Source organism: Lepisma saccharinum, chromosome 24 (genome assembly GCF_977018435.1).
Source record: "Lepisma saccharinum chromosome 24, izLepSacc3.1, whole genome shotgun sequence".
Taxonomy (NCBI): Eukaryota; Metazoa; Arthropoda; class Insecta; order Zygentoma; family Lepismatidae; genus Lepisma; species Lepisma saccharinum.
This window is the reverse complement of record NC_139252.1, coordinates 48,971,823-48,998,732: the sequence shown is the minus strand read 5'-3', so window position 1 is coordinate 48,998,732 and position 26,910 is coordinate 48,971,823. Positions and strand designations below refer to the sequence as shown.

General features: G+C 36.8%; 1 protein-coding gene across 1 annotated transcript; it reads left to right on the top strand.

The window, feature by feature from the left end:
* The first annotated feature begins 427 nt into the window (after window positions 1-427).
* LOC145977939 (actin-5C-like) lies at window positions 428-26,910 on the top strand. Its single transcript, XM_083110270.1, has 5 exons — window positions 428-558; window positions 6,335-6,480; window positions 20,256-20,495; window positions 23,223-23,361; window positions 25,877-26,910. The coding sequence occupies exons 2-5, from the start codon at window positions 6,355-6,357 to the stop codon at window positions 26,500-26,502; spliced, it is 1,131 nt and encodes a 376-aa protein (XP_082966396.1). The 5' UTR covers window positions 428-558; window positions 6,335-6,354; the 3' UTR covers window positions 26,503-26,910.

Sequence of the window (26,910 nt, the reverse complement as noted above, 5' to 3'; positions counted from 1 at the left end):
TAAGGGGCTGGACCCCGTATAATGTGACGGGTGCAAAATAGCCTTAGTGCTGACGCACTCAAAATTTTAAATTCAAATCAAATCAAGTATATATATCGCCGCTGTTTACTCTGCTCCTTGGATGGAAAAATTTGTTCCGTTTGTTGCTCTATTCCAGTTTTTGCGATTATAACAAATTAAGAATAAGAATAACCTCCAAAATTACGTATTGCAACTTATACGTTCCAGTCTTTGAAATGAACATCGAAGGCTGAAAATAAATAACAAAAAAAGAATAGGAAATTCGCTAGGATGCACGTTAGTAATAAATGCAGTTTTACTGCTCTGCTGCGTTGCATTTTTGTGTTTTGTCTTATCGAACCTGGCGCTGCCACCGGCTGCAACCTTGTTCGGCGAAAATGGTGCTTCTGCGCAACAGAACAATCGATTGGTCGCGCCAGTTCAACCGGCACAGCAAGCAAGCGAAACGCAACGCAGTGACTCACAACGCGGCAAAAGGGCGGTGGCGAATAGTACAGGCAGGTGGTTGTTACGTCTTCCCATTTTTCGATAGCTTAGGTAAGTGAAATGTGTCACTTATAAGTTTAGTGTTTGATTTGTGGAACTGTGCTGTCTACTAAACTAGGATTTTTCACGAAAAAGCTCTTTTGAGGTGTATTTTTGCAGAAAACAACTGCCCCCAAGGTTAGTTTGAAAATCTCAACTGTCAACTCCGATTTTGAATTCATTATTAGTAACCTATCTTATAAAAACTAAGCTAGCTTAATCATAATTTAGTATCACAATAATAATACAATTCTGGGGATTTACAATTACCTTAATTTTGTAGATTATATTCCATGCATTGTCTTATTTTCTCCTACGAGAGTACATTCCGGTAACTTTTTTTTTCGCATTCTTTTTTTTTGTCAGGTGAACTTTTCGTAGAGAGCTCGACATTTTTTTCCATATAAAGGAACAAACTAGTAGTTTTACTTTTTATTTTTTTTACCAGGCACCAAGAACTGGAGGTCATTGTTCCTTATTGCTGAAGGCGGTTCGGAAACCAGACAAACTGGGCAGGGCTAGTGTGTTTGTATCGATCGTATTTCGTCTGGCCTGTCATGGGGTAGGGAAGTGCTGGGGTGACAATTTTTTTTTTTTAATCTGGAAAAAAAAATGTAGAGAACTAAAACTTGTTTCGGCTTGTAGTGGAGATTTATTAATGTAAAATGAGTTTGATTTTTCACGCGTTTTATGAATGCTGATGCATTTTGATTATTCCGGTTCGGTATGCACCCGGCAAATCTGATACGAAAAACTTTATGTATGTAGTTAACAAATTGGTATGACTAAAATTACTTTTAGTACAGCGAGAGGTTTTTCGTATCTTAATTTCGGTATGTAAAGCTATTACATAGATTTAACTAGTACGTGACGTTTCGTGCGTATCGATTATGATCGAACTATAGATAGAATTCCAGGTGCATTACAATGAAACAAGAACGAATGATATGTTGCATGTGTGCGTCGTGGCATTGCAACGTGTCGATCGTAAATCCTTCTAAACTTCGGAAAAAAAAGTCACAGAAGCAATAAACAAACAATACGTATTATACACAATGCTGTCATAAACTTGTTATACTAGTGAGGAGTGAACAGGTCTAGCTCGACTTCATAGTTAAAATGAACATCCCTGCAGTCACTTCGTACAATTTTCCGAACTATCATTAGCAAAGATATTTGTGTAGAAACAAACTTTTGTCATCTCTCTTGTTGGAAATCTTTTAGTTTATCGATATTTGCCACTGCTCTTGAATTTAATGCACAAGTAAAATTTTCTTCAAAAATCGCGCCGATAATACCACTTGCTTCAGCGGAGAATTTGAGACTGTCTGAAATTGTAAAAGCGCAGTGTTTAAACAGTTTTTAGGCTATATTTGAGATACAAAATTAGTGTGTGGGTATCACGGAGGAGTCCTAACTGGTCGATTGACCACATCCTGCTAAATTGACGCAGGTTTCTAGAAAATGCAAAACCTTAAACTTGATAGGGTGGATAAAAGAAATTTCAGTTAATTACAATTCCTACAGAATTACAGAGGTGAGATAAATAGTTTAAAAAGTAGTGGGAACAAAGTGAGGACTTCTATCTCTTAATCAAATCGTGTAGTTGATTGATATTCTACAGTACCCACTTTGCATTCTCATAAACTGGATGATGTACTTAAGGCTTTTGAAACTAAGGACTTTGCTCAGGCCTCTTTCTGTGACCTGAGCAGGGCTTTTGATTGTGTAGAACACACTTCACTTTTAAAAAAGATTAAATACTATGGCATTGGTGGTACAGATCTTAAACTATTTCATTCATACCTTCAGAACCGTAAACAAATTGTCTGCATAGGAATGGAGAGGTCAAATGCGGTGTACCTCAAGGTTCGGTTCTTGGGCCTTTATTGTTTGCTCTCATGATGAATGATTTACCATTTTGCGTCACTGCTCACACAATACTATATGCAGATGATACTACCTTCTTTAATGCCAGCTCTGACCTTAACACTCTTTAAGGCATAACTGATAATACCCTGTATCAATCTTCTTTATGGTTCAGAGCTAATGGTTTCTTGCTGAATGAAAGTAAAACTCAGCATATGTTTTTCAGTCTTGAGGCATCCCGATCGACAATAGCTCAGACAATGTGAAATTTCTAGGTATTGTCATTGATAATAAATTATCATGGGAACCACATATTAAATACATAACTGCCAAGCTATCCAGGGTTATATATTTGTTAAGGAATCTAAACAGTCATGTACCTGAAGATTACGTAAGATCAGCTTACTTCGCTTTCTTTCAAAGCATTATTTCATATGGAATTTTACTTTGGGGGAACTGCAGTTATGTACAAGAAATTTTAATACTGCAGAAAAAAGCCGTGAGAATAATTACCAACTCACACAAATTAATTCATTGTAAGCCACTGTTCATTAAGTTAAAATTTATGACTGTGATAAATCTATATATTTACACTGTGCTGTTGTATGTAAAGAAAAATTTGCCACAGCTACAAAGTAGACAAGATGTGCATTCCTATACTACAAGAAACAGCAGGCGTATAAATATACCCTATCACAGACTCTCAAAATCCCTGAATAGTTATGAAGCTCTAGGATTAAGACTATTTAATAAGCTACCTCTTGATGTGACAAATATGCCTATGAATGTATTTAAACGTAAACTGTATGCCTGGTTAGTTGCTACACCATTGTACTCAACTCAAGAATTTCTTGAAATTAAAAATATTGTATTTTAGTGCACCTTAACATAAAATGGGTTATAATTTTATATTATTTTATAATATATTTCACATGTATTATGTTCTTGACGTTGTCTATTGCTGTACAAGCTTAATGACAATAAAATATTATTATTATTGTATTGTGGGCACTTTCCTTCCTGCCTCAAGCTCTCTGTCATCATACCCGTTTATAAAAAGGGTGATAAACCGAGCCCCGACAATTACCGTCCTATATCACTTGTTCCCATTGTCTCCAAAATTATAGAACACGGTTTATATAATCAACTCGATAGCTATTTCACAAATAATAATTTATATACAAGTGCACAATATGGTTTCAGAGCCCATCTATCCACTGTGAAAGCAAATGAAACCATTGTTTCCACAGTGTTAGATGCATTTGAATCCAAACTTTCTGTAAGTGCAACACTTATCGATCTGAGTAAAGCCTTTGACTCGGTTTCCCATCAAATATTAATAAAAAAATTACACTTCTATGGCATCAAAGAAACTGAACTTGCTCTAATAAAATCCTACTTATCAAATAGACAACAAATGGTCACTGTAGACAACATAAAATCAGAATTCTTAAATATAAAAAATGGAGTTCCACAAGGTTCTGTCCTCGGCCCATTGTTGTTCAATATTTATATAAATGACTTACCTAATATTATTCCTCATAAGACTGTTTTATATGCAGATGATACCACATTCCTTACAGTGGGCAGTGACAAATTTACAGTTGAGAAGCTTGATAAGGAAATAGTGGAAAGGTCCACTTTTTGGTTTGAAACAAATCAACTTATAATTAATGAAAATAAAACAGAGAAAATATTTTTTACATTAGGAAATGGCCATGAATGGACTTCTGTAAAACTTCTTGGTTTACACTTAGACTCCAAATTATCTTGGGAGTCGCAAACAAATCACCTATGTTCCAAACTTGCCAGGGTGGTATTTCTACTTAAAAAGCTTAGAACATGCATTAGTAAGGATTTGTTGCTGCAATCATATTATGCATATTTTCATAGCCTTCTGACTTATGGAATTCTCTTGTGGGGAAACTCATCTGGTGCTGGGGATGTATTTATCTGGGCAGAAAAAAGCTTTACGAAGCATGGCAGGAGTCTTTGATCAGTCTGTTTCCTGTAAAAATCTCTTTAAAGAACTAAAGATAATGACTGTGCCAAGCTCATATATATTTACCTGTCTAGTGTATACAAAAGAAAATGTACATAATTATAACGCAAGACACACTGTGCACAGACACAATACAAGATTCTGTTACAAGCTCGACACACCATCAATCAGATTAAGTAAAACACAAAATAGTTATAAGTATTTAGGAATTAAGTTATACAACATGTTACCAGAAGCTGCTCACAGTGTCTCTCTTAAAAAATTTAAAAGTGTACTTCAACCCTGGTTAAAAGAAAAGGTCTTCTACAATCTAGAAGAATTCGAAATCCATCCCAAAAATGATTTAATATTCTAGAATGTATTGTATTGTTTATTTCCTGTTTTATGAATTATTGTTATGTATATTGCCACTGCCATACTTATATTATTTCATCGTCACTAATATTATAATTGTCTTATGTCTATGTACTCTTACTTTATATATGCATATACTCTCATATTAGTATCTATAACATATTGTAGTTCCATGTAATCCCTCTCTATATAAATAATTATATATTTACATATATACAATAACAAATATGTAACCAATAACTGACGACATCTATTGCATTGTACAATGTCTAAGGATGAATAAATATATTGTATTGTATTGTATTGTTGAACAATATTTCCAAATTATGTAAGTATTGTGAATGAACTTTCCCCATAACCTTCAAAGATTGCCCTTGGTTGAGATGGTGTAAAAATTTTAAACACCTTTCAGGCAAGAAAGCCACATGTTATTCTGCTCATAAAAGAGATCAATTTGTCCAGGCACCTCCCAAAAGTAATCCCTGCCCAGATATACAAATGGGGGACTATTTTACCTCTGGATTAGTTTACATCAGAACATCCCATGACCTCACGTTGCTGTTTCTTGACATACATTTTTACAGTGCAGAGTTGTCAGCAGTATGCCTAACCCCCAATATGAATGGAGGATGGCACCTGTCGTTGGTCAGCGGAGGACCACATAGTAGTCCACCAACATAATTTACTACCACTAGCATCAATTGTTATCTTATGTAGTCTGCAACTACCACCCTCTACAGAAAATGTTTTTTTGTTTCTATATAACTGTGGAGATAAGATTTTTCCAGATTCTATATATTTGGTTCCTGAAATACAAAGCCAGCAGCCAGGGTGCCCACCAATTTGCGAATCCTGGAAAAGTCTGAATATGTATTTCTTTCAAGTGTTTTGAATTGCGCATAAGTCAATGCTAAAGGAGTGCAGAAGACAATTGAAAAAGTTTAATTTAAAAATAGAAATGTTTCACCGTAATATGCTAATCTGAATAAAATTTTAGTTTTACATTCTTAAATGTGCAAAGGCTGGGTGTAGGGTATGTACTTTTAATGAAATCCCATTTTTTCTTTAAAGTGCTAATTTATCTATGGACTGTAATCCAGTAATTGACTAGTATTTGGTTTTATTCCCAGATTAATTTCCACCATTGTTTATTTTGATTCCTCAAACGTTCATGTGCGGAAATTTAACTTGGCAAAAAGGTTTCCTACATGCTTAATCTGTACTAAATATTATTATATAAGGCGTAAGTGAGTTACTAAAGTTATATCCGCGAAACTTACTTGTAAATGTTCTATTAATTTCAGTGGCCTCTGCCACCATTCTCTTGGGAACTTGGGATTACTCCACCAAAGTGGATGATGGCAGAGACCACAGAAATTAATAGAACATTTACAAGTAAGTTTTGTGGATATAACTTTAGTAACTCACTTACGTCTTACATTATCAACCACGTTGTTTATTCCCCTTATCATAAATATTTTTAATCTCTAATTCTTGGAAAGTAAAGAAACTTGTTAGAATTATGTAGAACAAAAACATTAAACTCTACCTCTTCTGTTCTAGAATACTTGTAGTTGCTCATCATGTGTGACGAAGAAGTTGCTGCTCTTGTTGTGGACAATGGCTCCGGAATGTGCAAGGCAGGGTTTGCAGGTGATGATGCACCAAGGGCTGTGTTTCCCTCTATTGTTGGAAGGCCTAGGCATCAGGTTTGTAATAGCTGATTTTGAGTATTTGAATTTTTGCTGCAAGTCTGAAACTTTATTTCCTACAATGGTCCTATTTTTCAATTATTGCTATAAGTGGTATATGTGTGAGCGTTGCACACTCATATGATTTTCATTGTTTTTTGAATGTTTTCACATCCATCGCATTAAAAACTTCCAAATATATATCACTTATAATTTAAAATTTAACTTATTACATAATAGCAAAATTATATTCCTGACTATATAGTATGAGAAAAAATATCAAGAAAGTCTATAATTGTTGCAATTTTATTGGAATATAATTTTGATAAGTAATTTGCATAATATTAGTAATAAATTCCATAATTTATTACTTGAGGGGTGGGGGATGAGAATTCTACTTTGTTTCATCATGTCCAATATATTTAGGAGAAAGTACAAGTAGATTAATCTTCATAGGCAGATTGATTTGTGGTGTTGTGATCACTGTTGAATGCTTCAACAACATTATCTTCTGGGGCCTGAGAATCACTCACTGCCCAGGTGTATCTTCTCCCATAATTTGGTCCAGGGAGCAATGTTTGGATCTGCTGTTCTTAGTTTGTGCAGAATATCAGATTTCTAAGTTTATGTAGTTTGAAATATTTGTAGTAATGAGTGGAGACAAGTAATAGATTAATTACCGAAGAATCAAAACAGAAAATTGTGGAAGATGAATTCAGTTGACACAGAAATAGTGTTTTATAAAAATTGGTTATGCGGTTGGTATACGGGTGAGTCTGATGCTCACAAAACACACGTCTGCTGGTGTTGGGCCATATCCAGGCGATATCAACTAGATGATATATCGTCATGATATTTTGGGAATATATATGTATTGGGGATATATATTGTGTTGGCAATATATATCATGCTGGTGATATATCATGGAGACAATATATCACAGACATCACAATAAGGAAGAAAATATTTTATCGTCTGAGACCATATTTTGTTGAAGATATGTGGCAATCGCCAATTTCCGATATTGTCCTTCGCCACGTGTCTGTCCAGACGGAGACCAGTGCTACCACCTACAACTGATATTGTCTGGCCACAGACATTACAAATGACATCTCAACATGACCAGAAAGTGGTACCATTATCTTGAATTACCTCCATATCACAGGGTGAGCACTGCACAAACACACATACCAGTGCACAGTGACTGCAAAACCTGGACAAAATCCCAAAATTGAAATGGCGAAAGTAGGTTTGGTAGCCTTATAATTCTAGAGTAAAAGGTCCATTCTATTGAAAACTACTTGATGTTATGCAATAAGTGTCACCCTCAGTTGTAGGGTTGGCCCAGGACAGTATTTTCAGAAAAACCCAGTCAAAAAGTGGGTTTCTCAGAAAATGTTGTAAATTATTGCTTTAAATACTTGAGGTTCTACTATTGTCCATTTTTTTTGGGAAACTTGTAAAGGAGAGCTTATAATGTTAAAAAATAATGAATGTAATACAAGTCAGTGGGTTTTTCAGGATATTTTCCCCAAATCATGATAGAAATGGACTTTTATTAGAAATAAAAATAATGCATGCAGCTAAGTTGAACAAAGCTTATAATTTTAAAATGTTTTAGCTTTCTGGTTATCAGTCACTTCCTTATGCAGGGGAAATAAGTGATACATGATAGTTTCAACTGTGATGATCAATTGATACAATACATTGTAAAAATTTGCTATAGTTCAAACACCTATAATTTCTTAGTTTTGTCAATTTTTGACATTCATACTTACCTATCTACTTCGTGGAACATTCCTTAAGATGTATTGACATTTTTTTTGATCAAAGTAATTGCATTATTTCACATTAAGAGTACTTCTTTCTTGTAGTTTTTTTGCTTGCCTCAGACAATATGGCTTGTACACCTTCCTACATAATCACACGTCATGCTTGTCTTTTGTTGATTTTCATTCGTTATGCAGTGTTTCAACCTTCGGAACCCAAGAAATACCCGTGAACAAAGCTCATCTGATGTAATTTTTTTTAAAAAAACTTTTTCGCATTTTTTTACGAAGGAAATTGTAATGTTTTGTGGCGCTATCCGTGAATGATTTTTGGGGCTATCCGTCCCGGAATCGGTGGGAAATTTAAAGTAAAAATTATTTTATTTTTATATTTTTGAGTCCAAATTTCCCACAGATTCAATGCTCCACCTCTGGGGTAATTGACCTATCACTCCGCTCAGACTCCCTGGCTTTTTCTAGAGTCCCTGTTAAGGCATGTTAGAAATTGGCCTGAGTCACCTGCCCCCAAATGAGCCCCAAACTTTTAAATTTGAAGAAATCAGTTTCCAGGATACATAAAACTTAACATCAATTTCACCACGCATCCACGACACGTCATATTAGGCAATAGACATATACCCACAGCCCATTCCTTCTAACGAGTAGCTTACATTCACTTCCACATTTTCGACATTCCTTTCCTTTCTTCACGATCCTATGATGCTCAATTACATTAAAAAATCCACTGGATCTTCCACACCCGGTACGAATTTCACCATGCATCCACGACACATCATGTTTCTAACTTTCGTTGCAAACACACAGTTCAAAACACTGGATACCCAATGAACATGTACAAAACACAATCACGACGCGTGATGTACGAAGGTTTACGAGCCAAAGGCTATTTTCAGTCTGAGCATGAATTTCCGCTATGATAAATTTTCACATTGTTAGACAATGCTACAGGAACTTATTACGGTAAGCAGTTTCTTGTTTAAAAATGAAGAAATCTGTTTGAACTATAGTAAATTAGTACCATAATTTTTTTGCATGTTTAAGCATTACAAGCGAGAATGGAGTATATGTTATTGAAATGTCGTTAATTGTGGCATAATTAAATCGGAACATTCTTTAAATGATTTTTCTCATTTCTCATCATTATGAATACATGATGAAGGTTGTGTGAATTACTCACAAATTTAATATATATATAATATTAACTTACGTTTTGAGAGTATAGAGATAACTCCTGATATGGTCATTGCAGCGCACGCGGACCGTGGCTATTCAGTTTTAAAGTTTCAACATTACAAGGAGCAGTTTCTAATTCGGAAACAACATGGTAGTTTGACGTGTACCTGTAATGGGTTGTAGATTTTTACTGTTTTTTTAACCATACACCTTTTACCAATCATATCCTGAACCTATGGAAAGTTCGACGTGGTTATGATTATACATAATCTAAACGTGAGCAGCCTGAGGAAGGGAGCAGTTGCACCCCCGAAACATCGCAGGAGTTACCTCGATACTCGCAAAACATAAGTTAATATTATATATATATATATATATATATATATATATATATATATATATATATATATATATTCTCATCGTAATGGGTTGCTTGCCTGTGCAAGACAAATGTTATTTACATCTGTTTAGGAGCTTGTTACCCATAAAGTCTTCCACGTTCATGATCTATCACAATTTCGGTTTTTTCTTCTTCCTTACTTTCTTTTAAGGGTGTATAGGGCACTCAAGTAAATACAGTGTACATGCATATTTTCATATTTTGATCATTTTTGACATTTTCAAACCTTTGAATAGACTTTAGTTTTGGGCTTTGTGCATGAAACTTACAGGAGCATTATGTACTTACACTATAATTTGACAATAAAATTATCAAAGTTTGGTGCATGGTTTAGGAGAAGCATGAGTTAGGGTGGATGGGCAGAGGGATGTTATCTGTTTAGTGGCTAGGATAACTGCAGTAAATTTACAATCATTTAGGTAAAATTATTTCTGCAGCTAGAAAACTTGAGTAAAATTGGACAATGTTTCAAGATGGTGGATGAAAAACTGATTTTACCCATGTTGCCAGGCTCTGTTATGCTATACACAGGGTGGCGACAGACCTGGAAAACCGGGAAAAGTCAGGGAATTTGAGGTGTCAAAAATAGTCAGGGAAATGTCAGGGAATTTCGTCTTCATTGACCTTTTTTTTTATTTAATTTAAAGATATCGTTATGGAACTCTGCACGGGAACAGAAAATTGTTATAACTCAGGCACTATGGGAGCAATCTACTTCGGATAAGATTTGTTTTTCAGCTAAAACATCAGCGCATGCAACCATGTACAATTCAGAACGCCTGACCGAAAAAGGGGGTTTGGGGGAGCCCGACCCCCGAATTTCAATGAAAAAAAAACATAAAAATCTCAAGTTTGCCCCCTCTTCTCCCGCTATTTTGGGGATAAGGCGCAAACCTTAGTATTCCCTTCAAAGAATGGACGTTTCCAAAGAGAATGAAACATGTTTCATGTTCTTGGGTGCTTTAAGCCAAAATGTGAAACACTGTTTTTTACTAAAAATAGGTAATTTGCATATTGCTCAGAAAATTGTTATAACTCGTGCACTAAGCGAGCAATCTACTTCGGATAAGTTTAAATTTGCAGCTAAAACATCAGAGCATGCAACCGTGTACAATTTAGAACCCTGAACCGAGGAAAGGGGGTTTGGGAGCGCAGCCCCCGAACCATAAGAATCTGGAGTTTGCCACCTCTTCCCCGCTATTTGCGAAGAAGGCGCGAACTTTAGTGTTCTTTTCAAAGAATGGACATTTCTGAAGAGAACGTAACATGTTTCATGTTCTTGGGTGCCATACAAGTTGAATAATAAGCCAAATTGTGATTTTTTTAATTTTTTTTACAAAAAATATGTAATTTGCATTTTTGGAGGAAAATTGTTATAACTCTGGCACTATAGGAGCAATCTACTTCGGATAAGTTTTGTTTTGCAGCTAAATCATCATAGCATGCAACCGTGTATAATTCAGAATGCCGAACCGAGGAAGGGGGTTTTGGGGGCGCGACCACCGAATTTCCATGTAAAAAACAAACAAAAATCTCGAGTTTGTCCCCTCTTGTGCCGCTATTTTGGGGAGAATGCGCAAACCTTAGTATTCTCTTCAAAGAATTGACGTTTCCAAAGAGATTGAAACATATTTCATGTTCCTGGGTGCCATACAAGTTGAATAATGAGCCAAAATGTGAAACTGTGTTCGGAAATGTGGCATGGATATGTTGCAGAGAAGGGGGAGGTTGGTCATCAATATGAATTTCCCAGGCTTGCTCCAGACCTGTGTCAGAGTTCCACCCAAACATAAGTGTATGAAGGTCCAAAAAGCACATTCATTTCGTAATCAGCACCTTGATACCATATGGTATCATCGGGCGAGTACGACCTTACTCTGATGATACCATATGGTATCATCGGGGGAGTAAATGTTAAGCCTCTAAATATTACGTGGAAAATGCATTGAATTATCATTTTTTTTCTTGTCTGTATAGGAGTAGTCTGTTTAAACTCATGAGAGATGGTCATTAATCTCTCACTGAGTAAGGTTAATGTCCAATATTATGAAATAAAATACTAATAATAGATACGTAAATATTTGAATATCATATTTACTCTAATCATTCAATCATAAAAGCAAATCACTTTTTTCAAGAATTGACTTTTCTCTGCCAGCCCTGCTAAATTTTCACTTTCCATCTACTGATTTATACGAGGGGTGGTCAGAAAGTAATTTCCAATTAGTAGGGACATGATTTTTAGCAAACCCGAAAACTGTGAAAAATGGTAATTGCTGCGAAGTTATGTTTAGGAATGTGCAGTGATGATGTCTGGACACATTTTTCGCCCGTTCGAAATAATGTGAATTTGGCATAAAATGCGAATTATTGGCTTTTTTAGCAATTTTTTTTAAAGAAATGTCCTAAAACAACGAAAAATTCCATGAAATCCAACATTCTTGTCTTTTGTAGGCCATGTTTATGTACATAGAACATGCAAGGTTTCCAACATTATACTCAAGAGTAAACTATAGAGTTATACGTACATGGAATAATTCCGACAGCCACATTACATCATGTATTTCCCACGATTTTTTCAACTTAATAAGTGAAAAAAAGATAATGCCAATTTTTGGTGCCATAATATATCGGTATCTGTCACGTGAGATTGATTGATTTTAATTTTTTGGGTGCGTCGCTACTTATGGTCATTATGCACCCTTCAGTATATACGGGAAAAATTCCATTATCTAAAATCCTTACCTTAAAATTAAGAAAGGGGTATGGAAAATAACTTTCCCGAAATAACTTTCAATATATCAAACTCTCACGAAGAGGCGTAAGCCATTTGACTTACTTTGAAACAGTAGTTTAAAAACACCATGAAGGTATAATTTCAGATATTTGCCAGAAAATGCGCTAAAATGAAAATGTGAATTTTGGGGAAAATAACACCGTGTAGTAAAAAATAAAAATAAGAAAATACACCAATTTTTTAAAAAATAACAAAATATCAAGGTCCCTACCGATTAGGCATAAATAAAACAAGAATATCAGTTGTACTTTATTACATTAGCAACAGTGAGTCCTAACCTAATTTTCACCACCGTTGTTCTGGCATTTGTCGTAGCATGGCACTAAATTTTGTATGCCCATGGCATATGTGTCTGACAGCAAATACTGGAACTATCTCTACCGCAGTGTAGCTGTCAAATCCTTGCCCTGCCAGAAACCTCTTCAGTTAAACAAAGAGATGAAAGTCGGTACATTCAAGGCCAGGGCTGTACGCAGGGAGTTGTCCAAGATCTCTCGCCCGAAGTGATGCAAAGTACTCGTGTGTACTCAGCTGTATGGGGTTGTGCACATTATATTGGCCTTCCGTGAATTGTCTGCACCATCGTCTGACCTTACTATCACTCACGACGTCCGGTCTGCACACCTGACACGATTGCTGGTGGCTCTGTGCCAAATGCTGAGCGTGCAATGCAGGCTACATCGCAGTCGGTGGGAGACTGTATGAGAACTGCAATCTTTAACCTGGAACTGTCCTAAAACGGCTGCATTGCAACTGTACCTCTCCGACCACTAGTGCTGCGTATAGGCACCTTTGGAGGAGCTTTTTTCAGGATGCCCCTCGTATATGAACTTTCAGAAGCTTTTATTATTAGAGTGTTCCTGTTTTAATGTGTGGTTAGCTAAATCAGGTACCTATACAATGCAATTCTATAAATTCCTTGCGTTCAATTTCTAAAACCTACATACCCTTTTCGTCAGTATTAATGGTATAACTGCATATTGTCAGTTTCACAGTACTTCACTTGGATATATTGTACTGAAGCAGAAATCCCATTGATAAAGTAAGGAAATATGACACTTTATTTTGTTCGATTCAATTGTTTCACTTATATGCAAGAGTTAAGTTGTTTGCTTTACAGAGAAGAGAGAAGTAGCTTTATACATTGAAAAATGAGTCCGCACTCATGGTTCTTGCAAGCAGAGGGTTCCAAACTTCAGTGGAAATATCAACATATAATACCGAGAATGGATAAGGAGACTGATAAATTACAAATTGTATTTCTTAATCATTCACTCTTCACTCTTATCTCATTTAGTCGTAACTTTAAAAATAATCAAGTATTTTATTTTAAACTTACTGCGTATGAAAAATTCCGTAACCGTTCCCTAGCTTGTGAATTGTAATAATTTTCCAAATTCACTATTTTGCAGTTTGAATTCAAATCATAGAGAATAGAGAAATTAAGTCAATTTCATAGAAGATAATATTGGTACTTAACAAAACCATACGTGGATCTGTGTGAGTTTATTATTTCTATTTGCAAAAAGATCGATTTAGTTTAGTTTGTAATTGTCAGGGAAAAATGTAAATTTTGTCCTGGGAAACCTGGAAAAGTCAGGGAATTTCATTTCTGCTTGTTTGTAGCCACCCTGTATACACCTTTTTTTGTTCAAAACTCTAGAATAAATTTTCAGAGTATAAGGAATTAAACTGACTCATTTTAGAGATTTCATTGGCCTGCAATTTTGCAGTAAAACTTTTAAAATAATATTTCATAGCTTAGGAGAGGAGTGGTGGTAAAATCACAAACGTTGTATTTATGATAGCCAGCATAAATGCAAAGCTTTTGAGTTGCAATTTTTATAGTTGCAAGATAACTTGAAGGATTAGTCTCGCATTCTATTTGCAGAAAATTGGTCATCCTGTTTAAAGGTAGTAGATGACAGACTGGTTTAACATGAGCTTTAAATTAGGCTCTTATTTGACTAGGTTTCGTAGATTACGAAAACAAGTCTCAGCAATGTCACGACATCACTTGAGTTTTAAGCTTTTAATAAAACTCTGTAATATAATGTGTGTTTTAGGAAGGGTGGGGATGTCATCAATTTTGAGACCATGTTAACTGCAGCAAATTTAGAAGTTTTTAGCCGAGATAAATCACAACTAGATTCACCTTGGGAAGGATTATTTTGCATTTGTTCAAGGCATTCCAAGATTGTAAATGAAAAGTCGATTTTTAATATGCTGAGGTAGATTCCAAATTCTGGTGACTTTCAAATGGCTAAACTAAATTTCTGGAGATTAAGAATTTTAGACAATAAATGTAGTGCATGTTTGGGGAGCATCAGGGACTACAAGGGTTGGGTAAAAAGTAATGGCAACACTGGTATAATTGGTACTTGACTGTATTGGCAGAGGAGCACGTGTTACATTCCTTCAAAGTAATCGCCCCTCATCTCAACGCCTTCTGTCACACATATGGAAGGCGTCGTACACCGTCAGCACGTCCATCTCTGTCGATGTCCCGCAGTGACCGCCCTATAGCATGTATGATGGCTTCGTGCGTGTCGTAGTGCTTCCTGCCCAGTGGTTCCTTCATTTTGACAAAACTGTCGTAATCACACGGTCTCATACCGGTGAATACGGCGGATGTTCCAGTACCTCCCACTACCAGTTATGCAGGAGCGCAGTCACATTGTTCGCAGTGTGACACCTTGCATTGTTAAGCAGGATGATGGGACACCGTGCCGTCGCTTCCTTCTTAATGTGAGACGAAGGTGGTGTTGCAAGAAGGTGCAGAAGTAGGCAGCGTTGACAGTCTGCCTGAGAGACGTTCTTCTTGCCTAAACATATTGTTAGAGCACTTGCACTCTCGTCCTCTCCTTCAGAGCACTGCTGTTTTTGACTGAATAACATACAATTGCTCCCACTCACTATACTTCCTCATCTGACATTCCTTTATCAGCCATGAAACGCTTGTGGCGCTGTGACTGTCCCCTTTCACGGGACAGCAGTGTTGCCATTACTTTTTATCCAACCCTTGTAAATTGATGGAAACTGGATGCAACATCCGTGTAACTGGAACTGCTAGCTATGGAATGAAATAAGATCGTACACTCGTATAATTACACGGACAGTTAAAATTAAAATGATCACGTACGGTAATGTTGTACTCCAGCTTCCAAAAATTTGACATTTTTTAAGGAAATTTTCATGTATCCGTTCCTCTTCTGAAATTTTTTCAATTATTCTTCTGATATTTTATTTCAATCCTTCCAATGAGCTTTGTAGCTTGCCATGCAGACGATATGCAAATGTCTGTTTCTTGTGCAATGCATCTGAGAGATTTTTGAAAAGTGTGTACTGATCGTGCTCAGTCGTCTAGTTTCTCCCACACACTGTTTCACCCTTTGCCACTTCTCATCAAGAACAGACCCTTAAAAGAAAACAATCTAACACTTGTAAACACCTTAACAATTCACAAACATGTGCAAAGTAGACACCAGCTACCTGGATACTGAAGCACTGACATATTCCGTGCTAAGGTCAGCGTACAGCTGTGGGTCTAAATGCTGGCAAACACCCTTCTACCACTCTGCATGTTAATCGCTGCTTCACGGAATACTCTACTGAGAAAGCACTGTATTTTTGGATTATTTAATGGTCTGTTACATGAAATAAATTAGAAAAAATGTGTTTGGTGGTGTACCATTATTCATTCCAACACAGGCACAATACTGCATTTACAAAATTGTTTCATAAACTGAAGTTCAGAATGGAATATTCACTAATGGTATTTATTAAAAATATGCTGCATCTTGAAAAGCATATGCTTGAACATGCTTAAATTTGAATATTGTTGCAGGGGGAAGAAAGTAACAAACATGATTGTTCAAATTAAAAATCTCACTAAAAAGTTAGTTATTGCTATTTTTCTGGGAAGATTGTTACAGCACAATCCAAGTTGATTTGTTATGTTAGTTGTTAATGTGGTCATCATAACTACTCAAAATTGTTTGTTCATAAAGGATGATGCATCCAAGTACACATATACATGCATTTATCTTGTTTCATTTGTTTTATTTTACTTCTCTTTCGTGCCACATTTGACTAATCGCGAAGATGAGAATGAGTGATTTGATGAAATTTTATGAAGGGACACAAAGAATACCCATGCTCAGGCTGGAATTTGAACCTGGATCCTCTGGAACTCTAAAGGGTGCCAGCATAGAGTGCTGTTGTTGACTGCAGGAAAAAAAGCACTAAGCCGATACAGATACTTCAAAATTGCAACATAAGATTCAACCATCTTATGTTAGAATAATGTTTTTAGTTTCAGGATCCAAAAGTAGTTTTTGCCAGTTCTTGCCACTTTTCAAAAAAAGTCTTAATGCTATTGGATAAGAGATCTTCATTCTTTTTAAGTTTGGTTGGGATGGACGTCTGGGCAATTTCAATGTAAGCAGAGGGCCAAGGAAGAGATATTTCAAGACATACATTTTCTTCACATCCCTTGTACAGCTTAAAGGTACACTATGAATGTAAGAAAGTAGGAAAAGTTGCTATTTGACAAAATCTTTGACCTTCAACGATAAGGAATTTTCACGTAACTGCACAGCTGGGTAATCATGACTATTTTGTTTCTGTAAGTAACTCTTGCAATATACAAATTTTATCTCAAGTCTTCAATCACACAATTAGTAATTTTCATGATGTTCCTGTGGATAAAGACATGGCTGAAATATTGAACACTTCACTTAGAGTTTAGGTAGTCATTCCTCCAGTTGGCTTACATGGCAGGTTTCAGGTTACTTTATGCACAGAAAGGCTAATCAGGCGTGGACCTACTGTTTAGTGTGATCCAAACCACTGTGCCTTCACCGGGTATTGTACCTGGGACCCCTTGATTACAAGGCAACAACTCAATTGCTGCACCATCAGAAGGACTGACTATAGCTCTTTTCAGTTGTTACGGCGTGCACTCTAGAAGCTGGCAGGGGAAGTGGAGAGCGGGGAAACTACCCATCCAGCGCAACGAGACAGGCCGGTTAGAGAGAGAGACTGCAGCGTTGCCAGAGTAGCGGGAAAGGCGAGTTGAAATCGAAAGAACCATGAAATACAGACGTCCCATTGTTCGCGTATGGCGTGAGAATGCGTATTATCCCCATCTTGTGGTCAGTAGAATACCGATAAGTGTATGATATCAAGTGTATACGTTGTAGGAATTCTTTCCAACTGTACCGAATGGTAGCTAGCATTGTCCATTACAATCACTGCGTCTTTGATATTCCTTTCGTCAAGTGTATCTAAAAACTGCAAAAACCACTGAAAACTAATTTACATGCCTGTAGAAAACCAGTGTGACTGGAACCTACGTGACAAACAATAATGCGCCCACCTTTACCCAGGGGCACTTTTAAACCCCCTGTACCCTCTTTATTTTGCCAGATTTTCGTTGGAGCATAATTCTGATCTATGTACGTTTCATCTAAATGAAATACCTATATAGGGCAAGGGTTCCTTATTTTTTAGAAGATGCATTTTTCTCAAAAACGTTACTCTGGCTGTAACTCGTATATCGGCTCTCTCCATCAGAAATCGTCTACCGTCATTGCTCTTTTTGTACTTGAACCCCATATACTTCAGTATCCTTCACAACGACGAAACTCCCCACTGAAAGCTTATTAATGTATGCAAATCAACGAAAACTTGTTCAGTGTTGGATATTCACCCTTTACATAATACCCGAGGATAATTCTTCTTGTTATATCTTTATCGCAACCGTCGATTGCCTTTGTGATACTGTTCCTTTTGATTCGTTTGCGTGGTGATTCAAGACTGTCTTTGCCTTCCCTAACAATATGTTGCACAGTTCGCGTCACAATGGAACAGCGAGAGTACAAATAAACGTAACATCACATGCCACATACACGTTTATCGAAGAAACAATGCAGTTAGGCAATACACGACGCGACAACAATTACTCCCACGTATGTTATTCCTACATTCCGCTCATAACAAACAGGAATCAACACTGGGGCAAAAGACCATCAGCAACGTGGTGAATTGGCAACACAGCAACGTGCAGAACGAAGTTAGCGCCTGCAGCTTCCTCCCGCAACTGCCTAACTCTCGGCTCCACCGCTAGGTGGTCTGTTCTCTGGTTGGTCAGCGGCATGTTCCCCACTTCCCCTGCCAGCTTCTAGACCGCACGACGTAAGAACTGAAAAGAGCTATAGCAAAGAGTGGTGACTACTTTTTATAGCAGCAAGTCAATTGATTAAATTTTCACCACAGAATCTCTTGGCATTATTGAATGCTAGGCCCATAACAAGCTAACCACACTGATAACATTTGAACAAATTAAATTTCATCCTGTAGGGGTATGTGGAGGATATTGATTTATTAGCATTGCCTACAATTCATGAATATACCATGCTGTTCCTTATGTGCATTAACTTGACGCTCCTGGGTAGATGGGGCATTCGTTGGAAGTCTGCATTGAATTAATTTTTAGTGCTCTACTACCTCTGTATGGCATTGTTATACTACTTACCAAATAATTTTCATTCTGAGACCAAACGCACTTCTTGCCTTAGACACCCTTTCACTACTTTTTATGGGTGATAGCATTTTTCGTAAATATTTTTTTTTTGTGCTAGTTTTCAATGACAAAAAATATAAGTGTGAAAGGGCATAGTAACTGACATTCATACACAGATCCTTTCTTTTGCAACAGTCTATGTGGAATATTCCATTGGGGTAATCTTAAATACAGAGCATTCGCTACGAGACTCTGCGCCAAGCAGCCCGGGGTCAGCACTAGTCTTACCCGGTGAACAGGGTCTGCAACAGTCTCGCACTACAGTCTGTTTTTTTTTGCTCTCCCTGCCTTCGCTCTTTTCCTTTCTGTTGACGTTGGACTGATGCTAGTATAATCGTCCCTCAGAAGTTGTGTTGTGTCCGTGTGTTGAAGATTGTGGCTTAATACGGCACCACAAAAGTTTACATTACAACAAGGGATTTATCTTGGTAGTGTTACTTCGGAAAGAGGAATTGTGGAGAAGTGCGACGAAATTTCCTGGTATTCCCGTTATATATAGAACCACTATATTAAACCTCGTAAAAAGTAACAGGGAGAGTTCTGAATAAAAGTGGAAAGAAAAACCCACTTGTACTTACTGAGGAGAAACTGAGATAGGACAAAGGTTAGTCTCCTTGGAAATCTATCTGCCGCCTCTCACAAGAAAGATATTTATTTATGGGGTAATCTAAAAAATAAAGTATACGAAGACAATCCTCACACCATCCGTGAGTTAAGAGAGTATTGTACGAGAAATCACATCACATGGGTCGGTACTTTAGTATTTGTGATTTCCATGTACCCATGGGTCATTTGATTCTGTATGTAGAATTAGGCCGAATATGCACGGATGAATCTAGTTAGAATCACTACCATGCTGCTGGCAACACTGAAGTCTGAAGGAGAAATAAGAGGGAGGAATGACAAAGGGTTGGAGCTATAAGCTCGACCTTGAGCTGCCTGTTGCTTCTCATTATCAGTTAGTGCTTTTGATGCACCGGTTTAGTTTAGTTATGGAAAGATATTTATATCTTAACTGGTATTGAATGCAACTTTTCTTTGTTTCAGGGTGTCATGGTAGGAATGGGTCAGAAAGATAACTATGTAGGTGATGAGGCCCAGTCCAAGCGAGGTATCCTAACCCTGAAGTACCCAATTGAGCATGGTATCGTTACTAACTGGGATGACATGGAGAAGATCTGGCATCACACATTCTACAATGAACTTCGAGTTGCACCAGAGGAGCACCCTGTCCTCCTCACGGAGGCCCCACTCAACCCCAAGGCCAACAGGGAAAAGATGACTCAGGTAATTAGAAATGAAAAGCATAAGGGTTCTCTTTTATTTGTCTTAACGTTCAAAGTTATGCTTTTGATAGGTTTTCTTCAGAGATGTTTGTTGAAGTGTGTTGATAAGATAAACATCTTATTCATGACCTATAATTAATAAAATTTCTCTACTTTAGTCGTAATTTTGGATGTGTCTCAATTTTTTGGTGAAATTGTCTTGAGCATTATGTGGTATTTTTGATTACCTTCATTTCTAGAAATTTTCTGTTCTGGGTTAGACAATTTCTTTATTGATGAAGATTAAAATGTATTCTTTCCTAGTTAGGTTAGGGAGTTATTTGTTGAAAGTAGACCTACATATTAGTTTGTTTGAAGTACTGTAAATTAATTATATTATTCAGTTATAGTGTTTTCCTCAAAAATTTCTTGTATGCCAGCGAATATGGTAATTTATAGTTTTATTAATATATAGGCTGTCGCAGAGAAGGTGAGTCAGATTTTTTCCTGGCTTGGCAACACTGCCTATGGTTTCGGCACTAGTTGTGTCATGTAGGATGACTCATTCTGTTTCCGTAGCAAATTGGCACATGTTGCAAAACCACGTTAGGGAGCAGCTGTGTTGTTTACGTGGAATGTGTTTCGTTTACCCCTCCAGGTTTTTGTGTATAACATTGCTTTTCGTGATGAGTATTAGACATTAACAGTGACATGCCTTAAAATTTTGTTGGCATTTAGGGAAAAGTGCTGCAGAAACACATGCAATGTTTCAACAGGCATATGCTGATCAAGACAGACTGAGGAGAGCCACAGTATTACCAAGGAGTCATTGAGACTCTGCGCCGCACGTAGCAAAAAAGAGGCTGCATTTGAAGAACTCCTTCATATTGCACCACGATAACGCACGTCTGCTTACTGCGTGGGCTTTTCAGAATTACGTGATGAAGAGAAAAATAGAAATTTTCCAGCATACAGCCCGGACCTTGCACCCTGAGACTTTTGGCTATTTCCACTTTTAAAGGCTGCTTTATGAACAAAGAAGTGATCACCGCAGTGCAAGTTTTCTTCAGTTCGCTACCTGACGACGAATTTTCAAACACATTCACAAAGTGGCAGGAGCGTATGGACGCTTGCTTAGCTGTCAATGGTGCCCATTTTGAAAAAGATGCAAGTCTACTCGATATCGCTGATTCTGAATAAAACTTTTGTGGTTTGTAATTTTAATGATCCTTGGAGGGGGTCCATGTACACTTCGCAACATATTTGACCACCCCGAAATAATTCTAAGTCCCGAAATCGTAAACTTAGCAACATTGCACTTCGGCTCCAGGTGAGAGTAGCCAACTTTGAGTAGGTCCTTCCACTAGAAGAAAAACGCTGCGGTGAGAGGTTTTAAATTTAACACTTTCCATGAACTTAGAAACTATAAACCGCTATTATAATACACAAACAAATAATAAATTGGAAAAAGAACCTTGAGGGATAGGAAATGGCTCTACTGTGGTGCAGTAGACACGTGTGCTGCAAATGAGTCTATGGGACTGAACATGGAGTAGCAGGAAGCCTGTAATTTTGTATCTTTTGCCCTATGATATGCTTGCCATTTCAACTGATTACTTGTAAGTTACATTTAGTCTGTTAATATGCAATGCAAAGAAAGTGATTTGAAAGTTAAAGGTTTATAACCCACAAAAGTATAGAACTGGAATAAACAAAAGTAAAAGTTAATTCACCATGTTGCAGCTATGTCCCAACCTATACATTCCTGTATGTTTCTACAAATTACTGAATGATAAAGTATATATGTATATATATATATATAGTATAAAATCAAGGAGGGCCAAAAGGGCTAAGTAAAAATCAAAAAAGGTAAAAGCAAAAACTGTCAGGTGAGTGTTTCCTTTTACCTTCTTTGATTTATTTATATATATATATATATTTGTGTATGTATATGTGTGTGTGTAAAAATTGACCATAATCATCTATTTTCATATGTCGTTATGTATTGGTAAGATAGGCTAAAATACATTTTAAAATGGGGATGATAACTATGTTCGCCTAAGTTTCAATTTCATTGAGTATCACTTCATGATCCATTTTTGAGAGCCCATTAGCACAGACAAATTACGGTTATATGAGAGCTTCGAGTGTTTAAGTGTTATTTGCTGAAGCGAAGAAGCTGTCAGTTCTGTGCGTTGTCTGTGCAAACTATTAGATGGCTCTAGCAAAAAGCCCTTGCTGCAGCACTCGACCAAATTATCCTAATTCACTGTAGTGCTCCAACTGGATTCAAAGTTAACTCAATTGCGGACAAGTGTAAGTTATAAAGTTTACTCCCTAGCTGCTGTATTGACATCAGTGTTTATGCTAGATTCCTCAAAATTGATGTTAAATAATTGGTTCTATTGGAACAACCTTTATAACTTGAGATATCAGGATATTTTATAATTGAAGTAGGGGTCAAAATGAACTTTATTCCCCATAGTGTAAATCTTGGCTAATTCTAAATCCTGTTTTTAGAAGTTAGTAGTCAAACTTCAACATATTCATAACTTATATGTTCAAATGGAATTCTGAAAACTGCCAGATAATAGAAAAATTACAACATTGGAAGTCAGAATTCAGTTTCATTAATTATACTCAGTGTCATATAGGCAAGGAGTGAATACTGTAATTTAGTTATATCTGCAATACATGTATGTCAATGCTAAACACTAGCTTGAATTTTGCATTTTAAATTTGATTGCAGATCATGTTTGAGACGTTCAACACCCCTGCCATGTACGTAGCTATCCAGGCTGTGCTGTCCCTGTATGCCTCTGGTAGAACCACTGGAATCGTGCTGGACTCTGGAGATGGGGTCTCTCACACTGTGCCAATTTATGAAGGTAAGCTGGGTTTCATCCAAACTCCTCATAATTTCATTACATCTGAGTTTGCATGAACTAAGAAATTGTCATTAAAACTCAATTCACTTTTGGTACTTTGCTGGCTATTTTCAAATGTGGAAATGCTTTGGAGATTTTGGTGACTTCTGGCTTAGGCCTTCCAAATTGGCATACCTTCCCTCTTGTTGATTTATTACCCAATTTTAAAATTTGTGTAAACCAGCATTTTTTGCTAGTGACTGCGAAGTGTGGTATAAGAGATGCCTAAATCTGCAGCTACATTTCACTTGGTTTTATGTGGATTAGCATCCATTTTCCGCATAAATTTTACTTTCTGGTCAAGCATGTAACTTTTCCTCTTTCTGTTCTACATGGCTGGCCAGTAGCCAGTGAAAATATTGTTTTTATTATGGAACACCACAAACGTCAGCTATCGACATCTTTTTAACTTGTGTACTTTCATATTGCCATCAGTCACAAAAGAAGTTGTAATGACAAGATATATATACTTCTGTGACATTGATGTAGCTAGGTTACGTACGAGTCAACTGTATTTTATGAAAATTAGTACATGTAACATCGAATTACGTATAAATGCATTACTTACAAATAAGGTTTAATTAACGAGTTTTTAAATTATATATTGCTGGGATATATTATGTATAAAACAGAATTATGCAGAACTGAGTTACATATTACCCAGTCTCGACTGTATTCCTCAAAATAGATTTCTTGACTTGATATGTGCTGTGGTTTCTTTAGCTTTTTAGAGTTGAACTTGTGGAAGACATTTAAGCTTTGAGCATAATCAACTTTGTTGTCCATATATTACATGGAAGTGGCTGGTTTATTAATGAAGCTCTAATAGGTAACTTATGCAAGTTCTGTTGACTGTGTGCACGTGGGTAAATATGACAATAGAAACTTTTTCTTTCCTGTTTTAACCAGTCCGGTGCTAGCGTAGCCTCACGAGCTGTTTTCAGTATTCATATTCATTTCTTTGCACACACTCATTTTGCTTTTTCTTCATCTTTCACACAAGAAGTTCCTATCTTAGTGTTTGACCCCCACAGTGTATTTACTGATTGGAAATTAGATTACTGTGTGCACTTAGAAGTAAACTTGAATTATTCAGCTGTTTGCACTGAGAATTAAACTAGAATTGTTCAGGAGTTGTGGTCTTGAATAGAAAATCTTTTTTATATTGCTCTTATTGCTCTTGTTAAATGTATAGACCTTGGATGTCAGTATGCTCTGTAATATCAAAATATATTAACTTTTATTACGTATGTGAAGTTTTGTTTCTGCTTTACACAACTGGATAGTTTTTTCCCAGATTAATTTCGAAAGCTCACTGCGTTCATTCACCAAGGATATGGTGTCTGGAGCGGAGATGGTAGCTCATCACTTCTTTGTTTATTCTCAGGTGGTGGTAGTTGCATTTTCTCCCATCAGGTGGTGTAGGTGTTTCCTGGCTAGTGTCATCTGCTGTGCTTTCTGCTTTCCATCAGGAAGCATTGCGGGGTGGTAATTGAAACCCAGATTTAAATGTCCTGCCCATTATACGAAAGCCATATTTTTAAAATTTGTCACTCCTTTTCATTGTTTCTGCATACATGTTTCTTGAGGAAAGAGCAATTGAGAGTAAAACATGGTTGAAGTTCTTTCGAACCCCTGACACTCGTCTAAAATGATTTGTTAGGATTTGTTTACCTCTGAAAATGTCCTGCAACTCTCAATAGATAGCATCTAACAGCAGTCTTTTTTTGCTAGCCATGCATTGAACATTTACATGTACAGCAAACTGACATTAACACAATCTCCAAAGGTACACATGCATGTTGTACTTGGCTAGAGGGGTTAATATGCTCCAATAATGGGAAGGAATTACTTATGTCATATATTTAGGATAGGGATTGAGAGCTGAAACATCTGTAACTAATGTTTTATAATGTCGGTTAACATATTTCATTTGTTTATTATTCAGTCTGAACTTTTTGGCATCTGCAATATTTTTAAAAATTAGTTCGCAATAAAAATACAAGTTTATCCTTAATAAACATTAATTTCTACATCACTGATGTGCTTTTTTAATAAGTATGGTATGCAGTGCATTGTTAGAACTTTTTGTTCTTAAACTACTACTTTCTAAATTGCAAACAAAGGCAAATTTACCCTAAAGTAAAGCTTGATTTTTCAAGCTAATATTTTGACACCATGCTCGTGATATTGGTTGCTTCTGTTAAGATTTTTGCACAGTGGGGTATTTTAAACCATCATTGACACATTCTCCAAACTAGTGTGTATTAATTGAACATACCTATGTCATTTGTAACTAAAGCGCTTCAGAATGTATTTAGAAATTTCAGTATAGTCATCGAAATCTGTAAGCAAATAAATTAGGTTTTTGAAGGGAGCGGTGAGAGGAATTATGTTTGTGCAAGTGTTATGTAAAATTTTTGCAATCCTCGTATGCGGTGATAGGATTATTTACAAACTTTCCTCTAATTTTCAGGTTATGCATTGCCTCACGCCATTTTGCGTCTTGATTTGGCTGGCAGAGATCTCACTGATTACCTTATGAAGATCTTGACTGAGAGGGGCTACAGCTTCACCACCACAGCCGAGCGAGAAATTGTGAGGGACATAAAGGAGAAGCTTTGCTATGTTGCTCTCGACTTTGAACAGGAAATGGCCACTGCTGCTTCTTCCAGCTCCCTGGAGAAATCCTACGAGCTTCCTGATGGCCAGGTCATCACCATTGGAAACGAAAGGTTCCGTTGCCCAGAAGCCATGTTCCAACCATCATTCCTCGGAATGGAAGCCTGCGGAATCCACGAGACCACCTACAACTCCATCATGAAGTGCGATGTGGACATCAGGAAGGATCTGTACGCCAACACGGTCCTCTCAGGAGGCACCACCATGTACCCTGGCATCGCCGACCGTATGCAGAAGGAGATCACTGCCCTGGCTCCCTCTACCATGAAGATCAAGATTATCGCTCCTCCCGAGAGGAAATACTCTGTATGGATCGGAGGATCCATCCTGGCCTCCCTGTCTACATTCCAGCAGATGTGGATTAGCAAACAAGAATACGATGAATCTGGACCATCCATTGTCCACAGGAAATGCTTCTAAAGTGAGCTTTGGAATACTCATCTTCATCAGTGAAGAAATTTTGATAGCACATAATGGAAATCTTGTTTACTCAATTTAATCTGCATGCACAATCAAGGACAGATCGTGGACTTGTGTAATGGAGAGAAAAGAAAAAAAAGAAATTGGCATGATGTTGCATGGTCTGTATGGCGTGTTTTAGTGTTTGTACGTGTTGAAATTAAAATTTTTGTATGGTGGTACATAATACATTTTTCTTCAAAAAGTTTTTTTTCCCTGGAAAAAACCCACAAGCTAATGATTAAAATTTTGTATTGCAAAGGCCTGTTTGTAAATTTGATACTCATGTGGAAATTGCTTTGTGGAACATGTCTCGTTAATTTATCCAATTTTGTAAAAATTTGAAATTGAATATATGTATATTAAGCA

Excerpts from the sequence above, each read along its gene's own strand:
- LOC145977939 (XM_083110270.1), top strand. The coding sequence starts at position 6,355 with ATGTGTGACGAAGAAGTTGCTGCTCTTGTTGTGGACAATGGCTCCGGA. Across the intron at positions 6,481-20,255 it reads TTGGAAGGCCTAGGCATCAG|GGTGTCATGGTAGGAATGGG; the intron begins GTTTGTAATAGC and ends TCTTTGTTTCAG. Across the intron at positions 20,496-23,222 it reads ACAGGGAAAAGATGACTCAG|ATCATGTTTGAGACGTTCAA; the intron begins GTAATTAGAAAT and ends ATTTGATTGCAG.